This window comes from Dufourea novaeangliae, unplaced genomic scaffold, assembly GCF_001272555.1.
Source record: "Dufourea novaeangliae isolate 0120121106 unplaced genomic scaffold, ASM127255v1 scaffold187, whole genome shotgun sequence".
NCBI lineage: Eukaryota > Metazoa > Arthropoda > Insecta > Hymenoptera > Halictidae > Dufourea > Dufourea novaeangliae.
The window spans coordinates 767,234-792,675 of NW_015374075.1; the positions used below are offsets into that span (position 1 = coordinate 767,234).

The following is a 25,442-nucleotide window of genomic DNA, read 5'->3' on the forward strand; positions in this document are numbered from 1 at the left end:
TCAGGCTCTCTGCATCTCCACGCGGACAAAATTATTTACTATCTAATAAACAGTTCCCCGTCTATATCGCGTAAAACTATCGTTACAATGAGAGTTACAATTCGATCAACGATCTCCTCTCTCGCTTTCAACAGCGGAAGGGAAGTCGGATCTTTCGGGAAGAGGGTTATAAATTTCCATGAAAAAGAGAATTATAATTCCGTCGAGAGAAATATGTGAAAAGAACACAACGTCTTCGCAGAAATATTTATACTTTACTAGCGATTAATCACCGAATTACGGTATCCATAGCAATCTTCCGGGTTAAAGGCGTAGGGCCACATCGGGCACAGTACTTTTTTCACGTCGTCCACGTTCAAATACGTACCGCTAAGTCACGGGGAAAACTAGAAGCAAGGAATGATTTGGATTCCATTTATTGCAACTGATTCACCCTAAACACAATGTTCCTTATTCTCAAGGTACTCACACGGCCGTCAGTACCTCAACCTATCGATTCCGGTATCGATATTTCCGTTCATTTAACGTCCAACACAATCTGTACACTGAGAATAGCTGTTTAAATAGTTCCTCCTTCCAAGTCGACCCTATCAATACACTTAATTTATACCATTATTACTACCGCAATATCGTTACAGTTTATCCTCGTGACGTCTAGACGCGTTATAAATAAGCTTATATAAAATAGCGTCGAGCTATTTCACAAATCGATAAGATCGATTCAGAAGCAGTGGATAGGGATCATGGGGAGGGGAGAAAAAAAGGTGTGTGTTCCCTCGTAGAAGAAGAAAATATGGCGACGATCTCGATCCGGGTATCATACGTGAAAATATAGATCGGTATCGCGGCGAGGAGATCCTCCACGTTGATTTACACAACACCGAACGGCTTTGAGTCGTCACCGGTTAGAAGAGGAAAAGGGGTGACGACGATGATGACGCGACTGATTATCGCCTCCCGCGATGTTGGCTGTTAACATCGAGCTTCGCACACGCTTTGCCTGTGACATCCAACGATCGTTTCGACGACAGATGATGGTCTTATTACAAGACGGGGTTGCACAGAAAAACAGGGAATGGGAATCGAGACGTTTTCTCGTTACGAAATTGTTCTTTCTTACGTGATATACATACATGGCAGTATTGGCATGATATTTCGTTTACCGTCACATCGGACTCCTCTGAACCGAAGTACCTGCGTCCCAGGTAGAACTGCTATCGCTGCGGAGCTCGTTTGTGTTACTTTCATCACCAGTGTTCAACACGGTAATAAATACAGTATCCCCTTCCCGTTCTATTCTGCATAATCGCGATGTTATAGAGAGCAATGGCCACGACTCGCTTCCAACCGAGGCAAAAAGGATCGACGATTGAATAAAATATAGAGAAAATGGCTTCCTGTCTTGTGACTCCCATCGGATCGGTTCGAGTTGTGCGATTATTTCGGTCGTATGGCGGGCGGTAATAAATGCGACGGTTCGTGTTACGTAAAATTCATATTATTATTGCACAGGACATAATAAGTGACAATAACGTTATATATAAGACATTATAGCCGCATAACATCGTATATATAAGATTACTTATTTTTTCTTTTTTTTTACGAAGTATGGAAATCCTCGAGAGTTTTTTCTCTGTTTTTTTGTTTATTTTTTTCACATTTACGCCGTCGTCCGGTCGATGACTGCGTTGCGTGTGTGTAAACGTCGACGACCGATACCGCGAACTATTTTTGGAGAGTATTAAAAAGACAGGCGCTGCTCTATGCTCTACGAAAAAGTGTCGAAACGTTGAAGAGAGAGAGAGAGACAGAACGAGAGACATAGCGGCGACGGCGGAGTAACCAACGGCCTCCTAGACGGGCGCGACTAAAAAGTCGATTACGAGCCACTACTGTGTGTATATGTGTGTATGTGTGCGTTCCGAAAAACGAAGGGAACGTATGTTTCGTTTTTTTCTTTCACGATTAATCGGTTAGTCCGCTAACATTCTCGCAGTATTTAAAATTTTATTTCGAACGAACAATCTCCCAATCTCCTCGTACAAGGGTGGTTTGCGTTGTTATTGGGGTAGGTCGGAGGGAAGGTGTTTTTTCCCTCGAAGGCTCTCGGAGAAACGAGGCAATAATCGGATCTCCCGTTCTACCTGGTTCGAAGAGGTGAAAAACGTGTGACGCTGGGCGGGAATTTGAAAATTCTCGAGAAATCACGATAACGATCCCCAGGATCGGTCGGATGTGTTTCGACGGATTCGAGGTAAAGGCAAACGAGATAGGATTACAGGGAGGGGAGAAAGGGGAATCGCTTGGTCCTACGTGAAAAGGTCAATAAATTATTACAATATATCTCGCGATATTGATCGACCATGGGATAAATACCGCGGACGAAAATCTTCGAACAAATAGATATACACGTAGTAAATGTGTGTGTGTTTTTGTTATTTACTCTCTTTTCGTACCCCCTTCGGTAGTTTCTTGTCAATACATATATATATATATATATGGCATAGGCGTGTTCTTTTTCGTTTCTTTCTTTTTCAATCGGAGGACGAAGAAGTTCCGCCTGCACGCTGGAAATGTAAACGTCTTTCGTTATCCATGGCAAATAGAATTATTCTCTCTCGACCAGCAGCAGAAGAAGCCCCTTCTTTCTCCTGTACGGTGCGCGCGCGGTGTTTGTCCCGTGAGTTTCGTGGGTAGGTGGAAGAAGGGAACGACACGCATATAGGGGTAGGGGGTTGTGTGTTTCGTGATCGCTCCGAGCTAAATCCCCGATTACTGAACTCCTCGGGCGGGTAGATCGAGCGACGGTTGCGTGAAACGTACCGCGTTTTACTGCGCAATGAAATGGCACTGACGAAGTTTCTTTCTCCTTTTTTTTTTTATCCACTAAGGTGCATGGCAAATAACGATGCAATCGCGCTCGAACGAACCGCCCCTCCGTCTTGAGGATTCAGCTTGAACTTCTCTATCCTGCCGTGTTAGTATTTTTTTTTTTCTTCTTTTTAGTATTCTTTATATAAAAATGAAAGCACGGGAACGTCTAAAAACAATAATTCTTGACATCTCGCAATGGCTCCAAAAGGGATCACGTCAGAGTCCCTGGAAACCACATTTTGTCCGTGATAAAAGCTAGATGATTATCTACACGTTCGATGGACAGGTGTACATGAGAAACGTATGTGAAAAATTAGGAATATAATGTGTGTGTATATATATATCTATATGTATATATGGACGCGTGAATGTTTAACTCTATAAATATCGCGAAAATGCAATTGGTTTATCATCTCCTCAGCGAGCCCTACGAATAAATAATTTTCAAAGATAGAAAAGTACTTTACTATTCGGGGGGGGGGGGGGGGGGGGAATCGTGTGATTCGATTTGTGCCGTTTGACGTTCGAGGGAATTCTGATAAAAAGTATAAAAAAAAACAATGGCGGTAGGACCGACGTTTATACCAATCTCGGCGTCGATATGTAAAGTCAAGTAATCGATTCCGTTACGACTAAATCCGATTCAAATTCATTGACTTCCGAATGCCCGTTTGTAATTCATCTAAAATCAATTATTCGACCTAACACCGTTCCCTTATTTTCTTATTTCGGCGTAGATTTGATTCTTTTCGCACATTTCGTTTATTCCAACCCTAACAAAGACGCGCGATCATGTCCCGCGAATGATTAAATTTGAACGATCGGCCTATTCTTTATTGCATATGCTTAACAATAATTAAAAAAAAAAAAAGAAACGATTAAAATTACCTTAATTTATAATTTTACCTACACGTCTCCTGCAAGTATCGCGTCGTACAAGGGAAACACGATTACCCTAATCGTTAAAATAATTTCCGACGCGTTCCGCTCCACAACCTACCGATTACAACAGAATCCACTTCGAACAAAAAAATTAAAACGAACCAGACGAATAAGCTTAAGAAGAATAGCTACCGCGGAATATCTTGGCCACTTTACAATAAAAATAGAAAGAAATAATGATAGAACCTTCGAAAAATCGACATACATATATAGTTCCTTCTCGCGAATGTCCGTTCTCGGAGGGCCAATCTGAAAACGCGAAGCGTTCCCCCGATTTCCGGGACCTGGTAAAAAAGAAACAAAAAAAAACAAAGGTGGGAAACACCGTGAACGGGTCAAGGCCCCCTTGGTCAAAGCGTTAAAATACGACTCGATGAATTTCGTTACACGACTAAAAAAACGAGGGTGTGGAATAGAAGGTATGGGAAATCAGGAGGGGTGGGGATCGTGAAGAGATTAGGCGGACAAACGAGGTCGCGGTTCACGGGACCGTGCGTCGAGAAGAAATCACGTTGTGGCGCAACACGATCCTCCTTCTTCCTTCCCTCCTTCCACCGGATCGCGCTCTTCACAGTCCTGTACAGGGTTACGCCTATACGTACGCCTAAATACGTATACGCGGTCTGTAATACGCTTGTAAATGCATCTGTAATCGCCGCGACCTTGCCGACGAGGATAGGGATGGATTGGGGTAAGAGTCTCGCCACGTTGACCTTCGATCAGCGCGCACCGTGCACGCGACCACGTCGACAAATGGATCCGTGTGAAAGCAAGGTCCCATTTGGGGTGAAGTTAATAACACTCTCGGGGGTGGATCGAACGTTCCACCTAAAAATCCTGTCAGTATAGGAAATCGAAGGCGTTTACAAAGCGAAGAGCTGCTTTAAACACCCCAGAGAGTGATCTACTATACCGATGAACACGTTTTGGAAAAGCTTCTATGAGTGCAGAGGGGGTGTTAAAGAATTGTCCTGACGGGGTTGTGAAAGAATGGTCGATGGAATCGAGATTACATTATGCCCCGATCGAAGGACCAGAGATAGAACCAGGGGTGTTTCGGACAAACTTCCCCAATGGTATCTTGTTGTGGGAGTAATACCCGTGAAACCCCCCTCGGTGTAACTGACAAGATGATTTTTCGCGCGGCGGTTGTGGCTGTTGCGTGGTCGGCGGCGATCAATTCGGTCGAAGGACATCGTCTTTCTCGGCTCGTGGTGTGTCGTGGGGCAAAACTCGGCGGTGTCAAAGCCAGGTTCAGGCTTCGCCGCCTCAAGCGTAGAACTCTCGATTGTGATGGGGCGCGCCCGGTTTAGGGAACGCCTGCGCCGCCGGCGATCTTCTCGGCTCGTCGAGGGCGTACGAGCCCTCGTCCTTCTTGCGCATCCTGTACACGATGAACATCACCACCAGGATCGCGCATAGCAGACCTACTACTGCGCCACCGATCACCGCTGAAACGTCACGAACGGTTCTAATTAGTCACTAATCGAACTCACTGTTTCAATTGTACCGTTGATCGTTTGATCCTAGGATCGTGGCCACCAATACTCTTGTTTTGGGAATTTAGGTAATCATCGATTTGACAATAAGAGGTGACGATGTTTAATACTCAATTACACTGGTTAACTCTGGTATACGTAACTATATACTGTGTGTGGTGGGGTACGATTTTACCCTTTCAGTTTAAATTTAACACTAGAACTACCAAGCAAGTGAAAATGACATGTCAATACACTCTTACAACGACGACTACAATTTTATGACTATACATTTTCGCAGATCTTTTGCACCTTTTATTACGACACGAAAGTGAAGAAATTAGTCAATTTTTAAATTTGATAGTTTTCAACAGTTTTCACGCTTATCCATCGATCGAAGCAAATATGTGTTTATCGTCGGTAGTTCTAGTGTTAAACGTTCTCTGTCGTAGAAATACTTTTTTGCGTACCGTGAACTGTATCGAGGTACCGATTAAAAAAAAAAAAAGAATAAATAAAGTCTTAAATAAGACGCAATATGTCTTTATTGTCATTGTGAAGGTAAGTAAAACATCTTTGTAAATTTATTTCATTGCAGAAACCCCATAACTGCAGAGGGTGTACATTTGTTTTACCCCCTTCCCTGAATCTTAATAAATAATAACGTTTTCATTTTATGTATAGAACCTTCCTTTATATTGAAGAATTTTTTCGTAAAAAAATATCTGCCTTTAGCCCATTTAGAAGTTTTTCTTAAATATCTCAATATTTGTAATTCTGTACTTAAGAGGTTTCTGAAATAAGCGATTCTATTGAATATATTTCCATCTCAAACATGGATCACTTTTACTTACGTCGGGAGCGTAAGCAGAAAACATTCGTCAAACATATATATATATATATATATATATCCATAGTGCACGTCAACAACTATAGTTGGAAAAATGTATACGTCTATAGCACTCAAAGTGTTAAGGGTTAATGTATCTTTTAAAATCTCTAATCATTTGCTAGTTGTTAGCTGTTGTACCTTGATATAATACAGGTAGAAACCCGAGGCGGACAGCAAGGCAGCGCGAAATCCGAAGGGAGCTAAGTAACTCTCCGAACACGAGGGATTTGTTATTCAACGCGTTAAATATTCAGCGTGTTAATTATGTAGCGCGTTTATTATGCGTGGTCTGGATCGGTTAACTTAACCCAGAATTTCGTCGGAGTTACAGAACCCCCGCACCACTCCTCTCCCTGGTGAATAAATACCATACCCACGGAATGTTGTTTCACGTGTTGCCCTTATGCCCTGGGAGTATAATACCAAAGGAACAGGTTAATAAATAACGTAATCCCTTGGCAGGTATTCGAACCGTGTAATTCCGGTGTTTCACTGTTTAAAGACACTATTCCCCCTTTCGTGAATTTTCAACGTATGATTGATTCTGCTTGATGGACCGTTTTGCCACTCGTCTTATTGAAATTGAAAACGATGAAATCGATTATTTCTTTGGAAATCGGTCTCCACGAATCGGGACAATAGATTCTGCAAGATTGATCGATGAATAGAAAATCTTGGAAGGAGATTGGTGGTCACTCGATCAATCGGTTAACTACGTCGAAGAGATGGAATTGGATCGAAAATTGAACTCACCTGCCAGCACACCTGGCTGAGCAAAGAAGGAGCTGGCGCGGTCCTCGTGTTTCGGATTCATGTAGACGTCTGTGTTGTCCGAGTGGTCGTCCTCGACACCTGAGGGCTCGATTACATCGACCTCGTTGTCGGGTCGGTTTACAGGCTTGACGATCGTCTGGAACGGGACACGGGGGCTTAATCAGCTTAATCCGTTTAATTCGGCTGCTTGACAAGGGGGGTAGGACCAATGTGTGTTTCCAAACAAATCTAATAACCCGTCTTAACGTCCATGTGTTTCAATGGATTCCCCCCCTATGGGTTTCTCGTTCGTGCAGAAAAGGGTATGGGGCTGTCTGTAGTGAAACCCTTCTTGATTTGGGAATATCTTTTCGTGGGAATCACATCGTTTAAATGGGAAAAAGAGCGATTGGGCACAAGAATTGGTCATTTTTATCGATATTTACCTCTTCCTTGGTCTTCACAACCGGTTCGTCGACCGAGTATGGTGCTTCTGGTTCTGTCGGCCTGTTCGGCACCGATTCTATCCTGTTGTTGTTGTTAAATTCTGCAACAAACGATACAACACGATAATTATAAAAGATTATTGGCGAAAAATTGGCGAAGAATCGAAAAAACGATAGTACGACTGCGTGAAACACGTCCCGGAATCGGTATTTCAAAATTATGAGATTGATAAATATATATTTTAAATCAAAAACTATTTCTAGCTATTCCTTAACTCAAAAATGGTCCCAATACGTTCCCCTCGTCTGTATATTCACGACAAATACCTCTAAAAATATGATTTTCTAGATGTGACGTATACGTAAAAGGATTAATCAATGTTCTTAGTTATATCTAAAAAGTCCTCAGGGAATCTAATCGGAGTTGTCAAGAGATTAAGGTTTCGTTTAATGTAACAGAACAGTTGTACCGTGATCGTCGTCGCCGTCCTCGTCGTCGGGGCCAAGGCCACTGCCGGATGCTTCAAGATCGTCGCGACCTTCGCTGCCACCTCGACCAGAGCCCTCCAAAGGTTCCTGGTCGTCTAGGTAGAGATCGTCCGGAAAGGTGTTGTACGCCGAACTCCCTGCCGCCGTTCTCTCTTTCTCGTTTTGATCCTTCTGAAACAGGAAATGGTAATTCCCAATAAATTCTATGTGAATCGATTAAACGCTTCTATTGAAAAAAGAACAATCCAAGCATTGTTTATCGTCACGTTTTCATGGCTGGTTTATCTCCCCCAAGGTTAGGCACACACAATTACGAAACACACTATGCATACACACAGTCAGATAACGAACCGCATGGTCTCGCGTGCCATTTTTATACTTCTCTTTTTCGACTCGCATCACCGTCTCTGTGTCTCAAAATAGAATCCATTCTCGGGATGCTTGCATTCGCTCTCGAATTACGGCACGCAAAACACCATTTCCTTTTTCCTCGTGCTTGTCGCGCTTTGATGCGCTCAACGTGAAAAAGGACCTGGCCGCAGGGAACGGCCATTTTGGAGACGTAACGTTTCCGGAGACAAACAGCTCGCGAATCGAAATTCCAATACAATGTGGGAAATGAAATTACAAAATTATAAAATTATAAAATTACAAAATTATAAAATTATAAAATGAAGAAAAGAGAAAATGGGAGTAGTTACTTAGAGAGTAGGTTATTGAGATAACGTTACGCCTGAAGATATGGGAGGAAGCAGAAAAGGCAAGCTGTGTATTAATATATTTGGTAAATAACTAGAGAACACTTGTGCGACTATTAAATGGAGTCGAAGCAAATTCCTATTGCACTAATTAGAGGCAAAATTAACGTATACACGTATGGTAGAATTTCTATGTGCATGGCTCGCGATCATTATATGTATACATGTAGAGGAACAGTAACGATTAAAGGCGGCAGTTTGCAGACCACGTCAAGGAAACTTCAAGCTGTGGCCTCCGGTTTCCGGTTATCCGACGCCAGCGGAATGCCAGAGTGACGCGCGCGCAATAAAGCCCCGGAATAATAAATGGGCGCGGGAAGAATCAGGGATTGTCTTCCCGATCGTGTCACGGGCGATCTCCGATTTTTATATCTTCCTGTTTCCAAGCGAAACGTTCCCGTCTACTTCCTTTAAACAGGAAACGCCATCAAACGATGCAACACAGATGTGTGAAACGATTCTACAAAGAAACAAAGGATGCAGTAGAAATTAAACGATCTGGTCAATTAAAGTTTTTACTTACAACCAGATCGATTCGCTCAAAATCGAGATCTCTGCTCGCTAATAGTTAATTGAAGTGAACAGGATCCTCGAGTGGCGAACGTTTCTCATTGAAACTCGACCAAGCCTAGGTACCATCGAGTTTTTTTTTTTCAGGATTTGTAATGCATCGAGGATCCATTGTTCATCCGTGTCTATCTCCCAGAAACACTGGGAACAATCGATCGAAACGATGCCAGAAGTGTGTACGTCGTTTATATATACATACGTACAGGTTTGGGGGTACAATCGAATAGAAACGAGCTGTCAGCCAAACTCTCCAAGTTCGACATTCCAACGTGACCAGAGGAAACTAATCACGCGCTTCTACACACCATCTGGCATGTTTGTATTTACAGAACACGGCGGTTACACACGCCCGCTGCAAAACAGCATTCGTTCGAGCATCATCCACGCACAGGGATCCATTATGGGTATGTAATACGCGCTCGATCGCGTAATGGACCCAACTACGGGAGGAGAAAGTCTGTTGGGAATGATCGATAAATCGCACGCGGCCATCGTTACGTTTAACGATTGCACTTCCAATCGTCGATCAGAATTATTTTATCCTTGGAAGGTTAAAATAATTTAAAAAATGTAACAACACTTTTCTCAGATTTTTCACAACTATCATTGCAATATAAAAACGAAGAAAATAGTTAATTTATAACTTTAAGCATTTTTAGAAATTTGTCATGTTTATCTATTAGATAGAAATAGATATACGTTTATTGTCAGTAGTTCTGGTGTTAATAATGCTTGTACAGACCCAGCGGTTCCTGGGTCCGTTTGGAACCCTAATAGTTCTTACTTCTTTAAATACTACTTTTGAACGCAATCGTTCAATTTTTCTCCTAAGAAATGACGTTATTCTGTCATGTGTAAGTAAGTTAAGCTGAGGCTTCGTGATGTTTACTTTAAAGAATTTGCAAATTTAACTATTTATCACTTCGTTATATTAATTTTTGCCACTGGGTGAATTTAACACCAACGGACAAATTAAGTTGGGAAAATCAGGGACGGATGAGCCTTGAGTCAGATGGAGCCTTCAAAAACTCGGGTCCATATAGATCCAGGCACCGCCGTGCGAGGTTTAATACCAGCACCGAGCGTTGCTGGGTCGATTTGCCTGAATTTCGAATGATCTCCCGTTTTTGCAATGCAAACTGCGATCGATCCATTGAGACAGTGCTCGGTTCGTTGCTCTTAGTCAACTGAAAGAAAGCAGAGACAGGGAAAAGATGGGATTCCTCGAAGATTCAATTTAAAAGCAATAACCGCTGAGGGAATTCTAAAGAAGGAAACGTCTTAATTATGCTCCGAGAGGGGCGATGGAGATAGGACCCAAGCGACGTTCTAAATAAATCGAGACTTTTAACACTGGAAATTGTATAACAATATCCACGTAACTTACAGTAAAATTTAGTCTAATAACACATAAAATGTCCACACAAACAAAACCACTATTACAATTCCAACAATCGTAAAATATGAAATCGTCGATTCGTCATTCCGAAGGATTATTCCAGTGTTAAATACAAGCTCGATGTTAGGTCAACAAGATTCTCCACCCACGCAATGCTAGATTGCAGTCAGAAGGATAAACTGACCCAGAAGTCTGCAGAGAACGATAAAATTACGTCACCGAACAGAGAGGGTGGGGACGAGCTTCTGTCAGTTGATTCTTCATGAAAAAGCTATCAGGCTCCATGACACTATCGGCGTGTCATTCGACCGTCCGATAAAGTCAGTAGCAAACGTCACGTCCGGATAAATCTTCGAAAAGGATGCCACTTGCCTGTATGTATACTCGAAAACTGTTGTCCCCTCTGTACAGGTGCAACCGTGTGTGTAAACGTACCTGCGTCTCACTGCACGGAAACTGCAGCACCAGAGGAGCCTGGTGCAAGAGCAACGTCCGAGGTTGCAGCACACGACGACGTCATTGCGTACGGATACATCGCGTAGAAACGTGTTGTCCTACTCGCAGCTGATCGATAACACGGATTTCGTCCTCCCAGGGGCAGCAAGTCCGTCGGAACCACCCAAGAAACAACGACAGGTTTTTTCTCGTGGTCCCAGAAGCCACCACGATTTTCGACAGATGAAACGACAACGCACAGCCCTTCTCACTCCATCTATCCACACGCACACGAGGGCACCGCCTGCTGCTTATTCTCCGTCCCCTCGTAGCTCACACTCTCGTTTCATCCGCGGAAGAAAACGCAGGAATTGCGCGGGCGCGCCGATGTTATCGACCTCTTTTCGCGGTGTGTCCTACCTAGCGGTGGAGGCGGTCGTTTTTCAACGTCCCCGAAAACTCCCCCAATTCAACGTCCCTCGTCGTCTCCTCGACACAGGCTTAATATCGACTTAGGGAAGGCCTAAGGCTGAGGTCAAGGTTCTCGAGATTCCACAGACCCGATTCCCTTACCTCTTAAAAGAATCGCGATTCCATTGTGACAAATGCTGGAGGTGAAGGGTGAAGATGAATTTTCGAAAGGGATCAAAGGGCGGGACCGAAATGATACTCACGAGTTAGGTCCGGGTGACGACGAGGTGGAACAGTGTCCCTCGAGGCTCGACTCCGCAAGAAACCAAGGAACTTCGGGAGATGGGCCGACGAGATACGCTTTTCAGCGGAGTGGCGACTGCACTGACGTAGTTCGGGGTCGAGCCTGTAGACGGCACTGCTCCGGGGGGATACTCTATATCGTTCCTCCACGGACGAAACGGGAGGATCCGGCCCCAGGACTAATGTATCATCGGACGCCCGGAATTCCCAGATTTTTTAGATTTCGCTTGTACCCCAGCTGGGGTGCTCGGTGAATATATTTGTACTTCTAGGTCTAGATATTCTAGGCATAGATGTCTAGGTGTTCTAAAATGTCTTTCTAGGTCTAGATATTCTAGGTTTAGATGTCTAGGTATTCTAAAATGTCCTTCTAGGCCTAGATGTCAAGATCTTCTAAAACGATCTTCTAGGTCTAGATATTCTAGGCCTAGATGTCTAGGTGTTCTAAAATGTCCTTCTAGGCCTAGATGTCAAGATCTTCTAATACAATCTTCTAGGTCTAGATATTCTAGGCCTAGATGTCTAGGTGTTCTAAAATGTCCTTCTAGGCCTAGATGTCTAGATCTTCTAAAACGTTCTTCTAGGTCTAGGTATTCTCTTAGATGTCTAGGTGTTCTAAAATTTCCTTCTTAGCCTAGATGTCAAGATCTTCTAAAACGATCTTCTAGGTTTAGATGTCTAGGTGTTCTAAAATGTCCTTCTAGGCCTAGATGTCAAGATCTTCTAAAACGATCTTCTAGGTCTAGATATTCTAGGTTTAGATGTCTAGGTGTTCTAAAATGTCCTTCTAGGCCTAGATGTCAAGATCTTCTAAAACGATCTTCTAGGTTTAGATGTTTAAGTGTTCTAAAATGTCCTTCTAGGCCTAGATGTCAAGATCTTCTAAAACGTTCTTCTAGGTCTCGTTATTCTAGGTTTAGATGTCTAGGTGTTCTAAAATGTCCTTCTAGGCCTAGATGTCAAGATCTTCTAAAACGTTCTTCTAGGTTTAGATATTCTAAGCCTGACGTGGCATTGAAATAGACGATACGATTCATGGGATCACGATCTCCTCTCCTCCGATTCATGATTTAATTTCTTTTACATCGAATATCAGCTAGCCTCATACGTTTCCTAAAGCCGCGACGCGAGAGACGGTATCCGATACAGGATAAATCGCCTGATCAGACGATCCGTCGTAGGATATCCCTCGTCCTGGCAGGATATTGAAAATCCAACCGCGGCCAGGTACGTACCACGTACACGTGACGCGTTCCCACTGCAGTCTAACCCCTCGTATTTGAATAGGATCGGGGAAATCTTTCATATTGGATCCGAATCCGAAGGATCTTAACTCACCCGACGTCGTTCTCTTCTCCCATAGTCGTCGGTATCGCGTCAGCCACGTTTTCACTCAGTTTCCATCGAGAGACGTGTCTCCCAGCTACTTTCAAGAGCGACGACACACAATGAACTTCCTGCTGGTAACGCGCGCGCTAGAAACATACACCTTCCCGAACACACTCGAGAATCCAGAGGGTAACTTTCCACGCCGTCAGAAGGGTCCGAACCGAGACCACGAAATTTCCCCTCGCTGGTAGGATAATTAAACCCTGGCGAGAGAGTATACCGATGGAGCGTAGAGTACACTCGGAAAGGAGGGTTCGGCTCGTGTACGCGAACAGAAGTGTCCGGCGTGCTGGTTGCTCTTCGGAGCGAACTTCCCGGACGAAATTTCAACCGGTTAGATTTCGTTCGGTCGACCACGAGACGTGAGAGGGGGAGGGGGGTGGTAGGGGACCACAGATCCCATCGATTCTCTGGCTCCCGCAAAAGGAGCCCAGAAATGGTTCATTAAGTGCGTAACGAAGCAAGTCCAGGGGAAAGACGGTAGCCACGTGAGAAAGGATAACAGACCAGAGAGCTCGACACAGAGTGGCGGTTCGTTTTTGAATACCATTTCACGGCCGATCGATCGTGCCTGATTCGTATTACCGGGACCCGATTACCCGTTAAGTTCGAGGGGATCGTAACTTGTATTATGTTTTGCGCACGTGTTCTACCAATCTTTTCTGTCTCCAAAGTGTTCCGCGCTGTTTTGAATTGCAAGGCGGTTATAATAATCAATTTTCGTTCCTTTCTGGTTCTTTTCTCTCAAACGAAATTGGCTTCCTTTGAGCTAGCCGGTAGTGGCGCGATATTAAAAGTTTTATTCGCCAGGCGGCGAAAGGAGACGTTATTAACCTATTAACAGTTTGTCCTGTGTGAGACACGGGCACGGTGCATTTATCATACACGACGTAATTATTGAAGACACGTGTCAAACATTGTACTTCTACATTTTGTATCATGGCTAGAAATAGTTTAATTTTAAAGTAGTGAAAAAAGTATATATCACATCTTAAATTACTATTAATGTATATTCAAATATACATTGTGTTTACAAGTCGTATTTTTAATCGATTATTAATGGGTTAAATCAAAGTTCTAAATAATTATTGAAAAGGCATGTGTTAAACATGTATTTCTACATTTTCTATCATGGCTAGAAATAGTTTAATTTTAAAGTAGTGAAAAGAAGTATATATCACATATTAAATTAATATTAATGTATATTCAAATATACATAGTTTTTACCACAAGTCGTATTTTTATTCGACTATTAATGGGTTAAACCAAGGATCTAAATAATGATTCAAAAGGCACGTGGAATACATTCATTTCTATATTTTCTATCATGGCTAGAAATAGTTTAATTTTAAAGTAATAAAAAAAAGTATATATCACATATTAAATTACTATTAATGTATATTCAAATATACATTGTTATTACCACAAGTCGTAATTTTAACCGACTATTAAAGGGTTAAACCAAAGTCCTGAATACCGACTCACGATAAATCGTCAGGAACCGGAAGGGTATTTATGAAAAGCTCGAAATTGGTTAACACAAACCCGTGAACTTAATCGTTGTATTCTGTGACGTTGTTTCTGGTTTATTAGGTTTCAGACACAATTTCTGGTCGAACGAAACGGACTCCGCGGTACGCAGTGAAGTAAAGTAAGGTGTCAAATGCACAACGACGCGTAACTAGCCGCCTCCGTCCCTGTTGGCTGTAACCCCGGTGGGATAAAGACGCCGTTATCTCCATTTCGTGGAATTAGTCTGTTCAGCGTGAAATACAATTTCGCGACGGTTAATTCCGCGCTGCTTTGAGCCGAAGCCGCAACGCGTGCGCGCGTTTAACGGCTCGCGAGGAGTTTGCAGCGGGCCGCAGGAGGGATAGTTGGTAAAATTGCTTTCATCCCAGCGCGGAATACGTTCTGGCTAATAACGGATTTGTTATAATGATAATAACAGGTGGAAGGTGGGGGGCGGCTGGCTGCGCGTTAATAACGACAATAGCGATATTAATGGAATACATTCGACGCTCGATGCTAAATTGTTTCTAATTATCATCGAATCACAGCAATTTGCGACGGCGGATTGTATACACCGTGTGTTTATAAATTTGGCCGAAATATAAACTACGTCTTAAGAGCGTAAACGGATTTCCAATATGGCCGCCGTTGGTAATTACACGACACTTCAGAACTCTAGATATGGTAAAATTCATTATCTACAATGGTGTAATTATTCGTGGTGCAAAAAGAATACATAAACACTTATTAAGTAATTAGATTATTAAAGCACCGTTACCATATTTTTGCGTGAAATTCATATCGTGGTATAATTTAAAACAAGACAAACAGCCTCTATTAAAACTAAATGCATATGTTTACGACGATTTATGGCTTCAAAAATGAAATAAAGTGTGTCTGGTTACGTACGGCTGTTTTCACTGTGGCAGTCAACGTGGAAATTCCGAGTTTTATAATGGAACAATACTTTTGCTTGAATGAGTAGTTACTTCGAAATTTATTCATCTTATTAACTGCTTAAAAGCCAGGACGACGTTCTGAGATATTGTTACTTTTCACTGTGTAGATATTATTCGAATAAAATTGTATCCAACTCTGTCTGGACCATTAACTCGGGCGTACATTGTAGATGAACTTTTCCGATATTCTTTAGAGAGCTCTCCCTCAACCGACACGAAAGAAAAAACGAATAAAAATTGCAGAATTTGTCGATACTCTCCTGTTATTTCCTTTTCTTCCGTACGAGTTTTATATCTTGACCTTTCGCTACCATACGACTTCCGGCGACTCCCAATAATTTCCACCTTCCAGATTTCTTTTTTAATCTCTTGGGTACCAGTCTTTCCCGTGCACCGGTCACCACCAGTGATTTCTCCTTTTTAAGTTCTCGCGCCACCGCTTTGCGCCTCGAGTGTTCACAGCCACCTGATATCTTTCCCCCTGATTTTCGCTGTTCCTCTCGGGATTTCGGTTTCCTCTCGACTTCCTCCGCGGCGTTCGTTTCCGCGATATCTCTCCGCCTTCGTTTTTCCTCTCTTTCCCCCGTCACTTCGCTCTGTCGCCGTTCTCGCGACGTCTACTTCCGGTTCTTTTTTCCCCCTTTCCACCGCGAGAATTTTGATCTATATCGTCGTCTGGATTTTCTCTTCTCGCCACGAAGAAAAGATTCGAGATTTGTGAGTGAAAAGAAAAAGATGAAGAAGAGAGCTCGGTTCCCCGTGACAAATTGACAGCGTGAAAGGGAGTATTATCGATTTAACGATCTTTTTCTCTCGGTCGCACATGTCAACGGGAATATTCTTGCTGCTTTATACGACAAAACGGCGCCATGGTACACAAGCCACTCTTTTCCATGGATTTCCTCTATCTCCCTCTAGAACGTCCATTCTGTTTCGTTTCACAGTCAGCCGCCACTATCGATCTCTCTCTCGACCCCTTTTTCATTTACTCGAATTATTTCCGTGGCCGCCTTTGATGTCGGCGGACGTCCGGTGACAAAGGTTGCGTTCGATTCTCGCGTAGGAACACCGTCGAAAAAAAAAAAAAGGAAGAAAATTGCCCCTGGTATTCACGGTCCAGTCACGGAAAAAATATTCGACGGTCACGCGGACGCTGTGGAAAACTGGAGAAATTCACTGCAATTATCGGCCTGGAATTAATTGAACCTCCCGCCGAAAAGACGTCTCCTGACATGGGCGAATTCATTATGTTTCTTTTTATGAAATTCTTAATTGACCCGATACTCGTTTGCGGGTGGAAATAAATAGTGCAAAAATGCAGTGAAATGAAGATTTTAATGAAATTTAATGATGTTTGGATATTATTATCAACCATAATAAGACACCTAGTACAGGAAATAGATTTTTAACTAATTTTCATGTTTATGAAATAATACCTACAATTTCAAATTTCCATAATTATCCGCAGTCTAATCATGAATTATCGAACGAAAACGACGGCAGACGATGGTTAAAGACTCCGATTAAATTTCCCTGTCGCGACGAGAGACCAGCCTCCAATTTTCTCCGTGAATTCTTCTCCGTGCCCGCTTTTAACAAACGCAGTCGGGCGCGGGGGCCAGTCAGCCCCGTCCGTCGCATTGTGACGGCGGGTATAATTATCGTCGCGATAATTGCACGTGGTCGAGGTGTGCTTTATGCACGTCGACGCATCCCTCTCGAGCCGGGATGTCGGAGGCAGCACGCAGCCAGCTCGTTAGCGAAATGGAACGCGATTGCAATTCTAGTCTGATGCGTTTCACGCGGTCTGTTTGCTTCTTTCAGGCGACGATCGTGCATCTCTTTTTTTCCATCCCTTCTGCGTCTTCACACCTTTGGTTTCTTCAGCTTTCACGATAGTAGGTTCTTCTGGGATTCGTTCAGAAGCCTTGTTGTTCCCTAACTTTTTCGATTGTCCTCTCCCCAGAATAGAAATGTTTGATTCATTTCAAAAAATCGATTCTGGAATCTACTCTAAATCGAATAATCTCTTAGAAAATCGAAATCAAAGAATTGATCCAAAACCGGTAAAAACTTATTATAATTATTACATAGTTATAAGAAAATTGAAGGAAGAAATATCGGGTCTGGATTATTAAAGTTTCCGATTTAATGAAAATTTCGTCTATTCTTCGATGTCCGTTGTTACATCCCGAAGAAAAAAATGCCAGAATGAAATTACTCTACGAACTTTCTTACTCTTCGGTATCTCTGTACATCTATCCCCTTTCCAGGGGGTTGAAATTGATCCGAGTTCGCGTTAGCCCGCAGATTCATAATCACGGTTGCGTTCATAAAAGTTCAGGCCGTTCTAAAATCTAATCCTCCCGTTTCAGAGCGCTATCGCGAAAGAGAAGAGGAGAGGATTCCTCCGGGGCGAGTCATCATCGAGTTTCCTCGGGACTTAGCGCCCATTAGAATGCAACCACCCCTCGGAAGCGTCCTTAAAAATCGTACATTTTTCGGCCGAAAGGTGGACATTAGCCCCTCGCTAAACATTACGTGGTAGAATTACGCTAATGAATATCTAACCCGAGCGTTAAGGGGAATTATGCTAACGAGGACCGCGGCGAAAGTCCGTGCGTCTTGTTGCATTATCCGAGAAGTATTCAAGGGAGACTTAATTCGGGATGCAGGACGAGGAACGGTCCAGTAAAAAAGCAGAGGACAGGACCTCGACGGTTGCGCGCCTTTTTTTGCTCTTCCGTTTAGCCTTTTGATACGGACCGTTTCTTTGCAAGCTCACAATTGCCTTGGGAATAACGAACCATTTTAAGGGAACTCGTGTGACCTATATAACAAAAAATGATTGAAATAATACTGTTACATTATTATTTAAATCTCCGGCAAGATCCCCATTAATACAGGTCAGCCTTAAATCGAAGGGGATCGACGAGCCAACCGAAAAAATCACAGAATTAATTCGATCCCCGTCCACACGTTGTTTCTCAGGCGAAACTTCCCACCCACCACGGTGAAGGGAGGAAAGGAAGTGTCCTAGCAAAAAAGGGGATCGAGGAAAAGTCGAATGGGGTTGGTCCCGCGAAGAAAGTTCAGCCCCTTGTCATAGCCAGAAGACGAGGCAGCCCCCACAGCTTCTCCTAGCATGCTAAGCGGCGAATTAGGCAAATACTTCCCTCCCCTGCGTGGCTTGCGGGCACGCGTAAAAAAGAATCCATTTGCCTTTCAGTTGACGTGGATCGACGACCCTCCCCGGGACGGAAAGAAACGAGGTTCAACCCCTTTCGAGCACCGTGAACCACCTTTTTGCCGCCCGTGTGTGGATCGTAGCGTTGGACCCCGTTCGTCTTTTTCGGTACTTAATTGCACACGTACGGTCGTTACTTAACGTTCGCCAAGCCGGGATTTCGCGGTAAATCGCGATCCCCCGGCCGTGGAAGCAACGGGACTGGCTGATTCAGCGGGCGAAGGAACGGTGAAGGGATGGCGGGGCAAGCACAGGTGAGGTGGTGTAAATCTCCGAAGCGTGACGGGGACACGGAAATACTCCTGGAATATCATAAATTTCACGGTTTCTTAGATGCGCGAGGGTAATGGGAATCTTTTGATAAAAATTCAATCCTCCACCGGGAGACGGGAACTGTAATAATACCCGTCGACGCCATTTTATTTTTGGATTCCAACGGTGGATGTCGTATTTGGTTCTGGGAGCGGTGCTTACAGATGGGAAATTGCATCTTTTCACAATTTTATGAGACATTTGAAGGTCTGTGAAGTTCGATTCTGCTGAGTGGACAAACGAAAATTTTGTTGGACAAATGTGGACAAATCGTGGACAAGCATATCTACCTTGAGAATTAAGGAAAAATGTCAGGGGGGTGACAAATTTCTTTATTTGTTTATAACTTTCTTTTGAAGGGTGGACGAACGAAAATTTTGTTGGACAAATGTGGACAAATCGTGGACAAGCATATCCACCATGAGAATTAAGGAAAAATGTCGTGGGGGTGACAAATTTCTGTATTTGTTTATAACTTTTTTTTTAAGGGTGGACAAACGAAAATTTTGTTGGACAAATGTGGAAAAATCGTGGACAGTCATATCCACCATGAGAATTAAGGAAAAATGTTCATGGGGGTGACAAATTTCTTTATTTGTTTATAACTTTTTTTTGAAGGGTGGACAAACGAAAATTTTGTTGGACAAATGTGGACAAATCGCGGACAAATGAATACTGACATTTAACTATGTTTTGATATCGTTTCGAGGTGGAATCATCTCTTTGGCGACTTTATTATTGATCTTTGAACGCCCTGTATATATATATATTGAGATGTACAAATTAATTCGTGCCCACCACAATTAATTATTGACTCAAAACCGTCATCATTTTATGGTCAGGGGATTCGCCAGCTGCCCGAGGAATAGCGTAAATATGTAGAATGTGATGGGGAATATTTTCAAGCCTAGATTGTGTTTTGGTTTTTTTGTGCAAATACGACAAATCTATGAAAAGAAGGCCACAAATTATTTACGCCATCGACGTTCTATCGGAATTAAATTTCAAGCGAACAACCAAGATCTCGGTGACATACGACACCACGTATTTTATCCCCGTTTTTACACTGTAATTCATGTATATTTATCAACACCCCTCTTCCCCGTTCAAATATTTTTTACGAATTATTCATACGCTCATATCCGTGGCTCTCGATGTTTATTGTTTACCCGAATTCATCCCGAACACAGCCGCATGAAATATTCAGTGGTGAACCAGAACACAGTAATCTTCGTTTTTTTCTCCCCCCCCCCCCGTTCCGCTAATGAATTATTAATGATCGACGGAGCGTTTTCGATCAATTTTCATCCACGACAAAGAGACTAGGTTATCCCTGGTAATTTATCAAGGTATCGGACGTAACGAGATCCGCCAGAATCGCGATTACTATTGCAATTATTCGAGAAAGCTAAATGTACGATAACAATAACAAAAAAAAAAGTAAGTATCATGAGTCTCTTTACGTTCTAAGTTTTACTTTAATTCGTACATGGTTAACTCTGACGAACACATACAGGGTGTCCCGTTTCGGACCGATTGCATTCCTATCTCCGTGACTCGTGGCGGCGCGAAAAAAAAAAGGCAAGTGTTTGAGGAAAGCAGTTAGCATTCCATCAGGAGCATTTGCTTCTTCATTTAACCGCGATACCCCCGAGGAACGTTCCATCTTCCGTAAACAGAAATCCCCTTTGTCCCCGTCTTCCGGTTATTATGTACTTTAATTAACGGAAAACATGAAATCTCCCCCCCCCCGTCCGCTCTTCTCAATCCGTTTCTTCATCCGGCTGACAGAAGAAAAGAAATCCCCGCGTCCTTCTTTATTTGCCCCGCCCGTATTCCTTTCAATTAAATTGTCCACGAATCTCGTTAAACTCCCGGGCCAGGCGAACTTTTCTTCCGTCCTCGACCCCCTACCCTCTAAACTTCTTTCGTTTCCTTTTTAACAAGAGATATTCCTTCTTCTTCTTTTTTCCTATTTCAATCTTTCTCTGTCGGATTAAACGCGTGCACAGAGTCCTCCGACCAACGTCGTGCGTACTCGAGGACAGCGGGAACTGCCACGGAATTGATTAGCTCCTCCATCGAGCGACGAAAAGAACGGAATCCACGGTTCCGCGCCCTTTCATCGTCCCAAAGGACTCTTCCTCCACTTCGTCGTTGCTGCTTTTTTTGTTCGGCAACTGCCAATTTGTCCCCAGAGTCGTTCGTCTTTTCTGCCCGCCGACCTTTTCATATTCATTCATTCCTTTCGTCTCTTGACTGGCGCCGGGTGATCCTCCTCGAAAAGATGCTGCCCAGAGAGAGAGAGAGATTTATTCCAGGATTCACACTTTTGTTGCTCGTTTTGTTACACTAGTGTTAATTCGACCCTGATTAACGTGTTACAGACTCGCCAGCCTGCATCGCGTGTGGTTCGTGTATATTTTATCGTATTTTAGAGGAAACCTTAACCACGGAAACCCCTGTGCAGTCTGTTCGAGCAGTTTCAATTAACGCACAGTTACTGGGTAATTAACAATTCCGTGGTAATCTGTTTAATAATTCTCTCACTCTCTCTCTCTACCTGGTATAGCTTATTAATATTAACGAATATGCGGTAATTACGTCTATACGCGGTATTGATATCCGATATCTAAAGGCTAACGACTAATTGAACCTGTGTCTGACGTCCAGTTAATAATTTCGACAACATCCCGTAATTAATACCGTGTAATCGAAGATGGAAACTGGAATATTCTAATCGAATCTGACCGATTCGAACATTCCTCGTTCCAGGGAAATTTGTTTTTCTTTTTTTTTTTTCGTTCTCCACCAGGCAATTATTTCAGGGTTCACGTTTCGTAACGAACCGCGAAGCCATGTATGGTATATTGGACGGTTCAATTCACCGTGACACACGTAGTTTATCGTCGTTTAATGGAAACACTGGCCTGTGAGAGACCGCCAGAGAGTGTACGACGTTTCTTGTTTCGAACGAAGTTATATATGTATTCACGCGAGTGTGGTCGTCCGTGAACGCGTGCAGTCACGAATTAAAGCCTCCTTCTGTCTTCTCGTTTTTTCGAGCTCGACGAGCCCCGAGAGCGTAAAAAGGTCTGAACCGTCCGTTCGTTTCGTTTGCTCGATTGAACGAACCATTTAACGCTCAATCAGACAGTCATGGTTCCATTGCCTTCCGCCGATCCCCTCATAGAACGGTGAATTCTTACGGTGTATTTCACACGAGATACTATACAATCCTGTTTCGGTTTCGACCACTGGTTTTCTCTCTTTATTTCACCCTTTACTTTTCCCCATTTCGCACCGTGCAGTTTCGATTTCGATGGAAACGAACATAAAACGCCGAACTGTTGATCAGCTCGTAACAATTTGTCTTCGATGCCTCGATAATCGTATTAACCCTCTAATAGTAAAATCGTATTCGATCCAAATTATAGTTATCCTTGTGCTGCCCCCACTCTGTCTTTTATTATTTTTTTATTATTTAGTAAACGTTTAATACTTATGTCATTGTATATTATATAACTCGATTATTATTCCTTATTATCCAAATCAAAGATAATAACTTTTTTTACCCGTCTGAAAATAACAAAAACGAGTTCAAATCGCATCCGACCAAATACAGCCTTAAAACCCACCTTGCCATTCGAGAGTAGGTTCACAGACACTACGTTTTAACGCCACAGTAAACCCACAAATTTGCAAACTCGGTAAAAAAATGCTTCACAATATACCGCACCGTCGCCATTGTCCCGAACGATCTTAAACAAATCGAATACTCCGCAAGAAAAGAAGGAACTTCGAGCCTCGGCAACGATCTCTGCCTTTACATCCGTTTTCATTCCGTCTTTACGTTCCCTGTCGTAAACGTTCTTCGATCGAAATTTTATCGGGATCGTAACGCAACCAGGCCCGTGTGTTCCCTACGCGACTATCACCCCCGTGTCGCCCCGGAAATTGATGGGAAATTCCGGAGTCGAGGCGTCTCGGAACCAGGCGAAACAAAAAGAAAAAAAACAATGAACAAACATGGAGAGGGATCGGTGCAACGGGGGAAGACAAGATGGCGGATGAAAAATTCAAAGGAGCACGCCGACGAAATTACCCGAATTCTGGGAGAAGGTACACCATCGTGTGCCGTGGGAGGACGAAGGAAGTCGTTGTCCCCGATGACGCTTGGCCTTAATAAGCCTTCGAGAGTCTCGAATTCAAGTTGCTGCGCAACTTCCATCCCACCCACACCCCCCTTGGTTCTTTCGTCTTCGACACGCTACTCCCTACCCCACGTGTTCCGCCGCCACCGGCCAATAAAAGCTCCGACCGACTTCGACGGCCGCATTGTTTCCAGTTTGGCCTTGATACGTGACGGTGGTCGATGATGGAGGTCGAGCTGGGAAACAAAAGCGAACGAGAGGGCCTTGTTTTCGAGGCGATTCGTTATCGACGGGACCGCCTAACGAACAGTAATTACATGGCAACTAATTACGTGAGCAAAGTCTGAACAGGGGGAGATGTTACTCTTTTTTTTGTGCAGACCGTTTGACGAACGGTCTGGAGGATCGTGTGTATCGTATTCGATGATCGAAACACTTTCTTCGATTGCGAGTTTACTGAAGTTTCAGAAGATCCTTGGTTGTCTTCCTATTATCTCGATCCCTTGCGAACTATATTTATTTAATATATATAAACGGGTATATATAGGTCCTTTTGTATAAAAAAAAGTTACAATAAGATGAGAATGAACAGCGAACTTTGTGTGATTGAATACAGTTATACTATAGTCAGTACTGGTGTTCGAAATATCGCTCCTGTGTATTGAGTGAGTGACGCAATAGTGTTCGTAATGAACTAGCAGAGATGGCGAGTAAATCAATTTGAGCATGGAAACTTCAGTTACGCTGCAAACCTTGGAAATAGTGTTTAAATCCTCGCACCTAGAAGTGAAAAGAGGTTACTAAAAGGATATATTGAAATTCTTATGATCCTTCTAGTTCTGTCTCGTGCAAACAAACAAAAATGTGTATTCACAAATTGAATGAACGTGACAGCGCAGAAATGAAGTACTATATCCTGGACAGGACGTTAACATGTTCACTGGAGTAAATACAAAGAGGAAGACCTCGAGGAGAGGGTTGGTTCGGCACTCTTTCACCCCAGAATGATCACGGGAGCCATCCCTCGCGGTCCACCGTGTCCCCGAGTACGCTTGGCTTCTCCAGACAAAACAATTCGAACCGATAATTAGCGTCATTAACGGGTCCCTCGTTAAACCAGGAGAGCTGCGTGGAAACGGCGAAGAACGGGGGTTTGGCGACGTGGGAAGAGGGGGTTGAAAGAGGGCGACAGGCCCTCGAAAATCTGCACAATAATTCCGGATACGGTCGTCGGTCCCTCGAGCTCCGACGAAAATCCCTTTCCGATTCTCGACGCTACTTATCCGCCGTTGGATTCGACCCGAAAGGGGTGGTCCCGGTTGAAAATCGGCCGCTACGCGTACCAATCCCCCCTCTCGACTCGAAATTCTCGCGAACGCTTCGGGACCATCGGGAGAACAGGTGAAAAAAAAAAAAATAAAGAGAACAGGTCGATACTCGATACCCCACTCCTGTTTCTTTTTTTCACGTTTTTCTCCCCTCTGTCAATTTTACGAGCGTGGATCGAAAGGGGGATGATCCGGAGGGAGGGGTAGGCGCGTTTAATATTTCATATTTTGTCCCGTTTCGATCGACCAGTCGGGAAACACGAGTAGCCGACGCAATTAGAGAGGCTGATGGACCGAAACGGAATCCGAGCGGGTGACATTCGAGCGAATTGTCCGAAATTTGGAATATTTTTGCTGGTTGTGTTCTTCTTTATTACTGGAAAATTCTTTTAATTTTGCTGGGTGCAGAATGAATAATACAACAGTGGTGTATGTGTCTGTATATTTTTCTTGTCGGAAGCACGAGGTAGGAAAATAATGGCACGGAAGACAGAATCGCCTGGTACAATAGGCGATTCGGACTAATTTATGCGATAGTTCGACATCCCACGCCAATGTTTAGGGGCTGACTGCCGTCTTCCCTTTCCACTTCATCCCCATTCTCTGCCGTTCTCGACCCCTCTCGCTCCTGTTGCGAGGGTTCGAAGGGGACAGGAGGGGTGGAGTTGTGAATCAATACAAGGGCTGCCCTCCCCCGACCGACTACTTCTAGCGATGGGTTCAAGACACTTCGGAATCCTTCGTATATTACCCGAATCTTGTAATCCCCACAATTTTTTTCGGATATAAAA

At 43.4% G+C, this 25,442-nt stretch overlaps 1 protein-coding gene across 1 annotated transcript in view; it reads right to left on the minus strand.

Annotated features, from left to right (window-relative positions):
* Nucleotides 1-4,387: 4,387 nt before the first annotated feature.
* LOC107190542 (syndecan) overlaps nucleotides 4,388-25,442 on the minus strand; it is a 115,551-nt gene continuing 94,496 nt past the window's right edge. Inside the window, exons 2-5 of the mRNA XM_015579355.1 lie at nucleotides 7,856-8,045; nucleotides 7,386-7,486; nucleotides 6,940-7,096; nucleotides 4,388-5,267 (exon numbers count right to left, since the gene is read on the minus strand). Coding sequence (XP_015434841.1) covers nucleotides 5,086-5,267; nucleotides 6,940-7,096; nucleotides 7,386-7,486; nucleotides 7,856-8,045 — 630 coding nt within the window. The 3' untranslated portion in view covers nucleotides 4,388-5,085. The remainder of the gene's footprint in view (nucleotides 5,268-6,939; nucleotides 7,097-7,385; nucleotides 7,487-7,855; nucleotides 8,046-25,442) is intronic.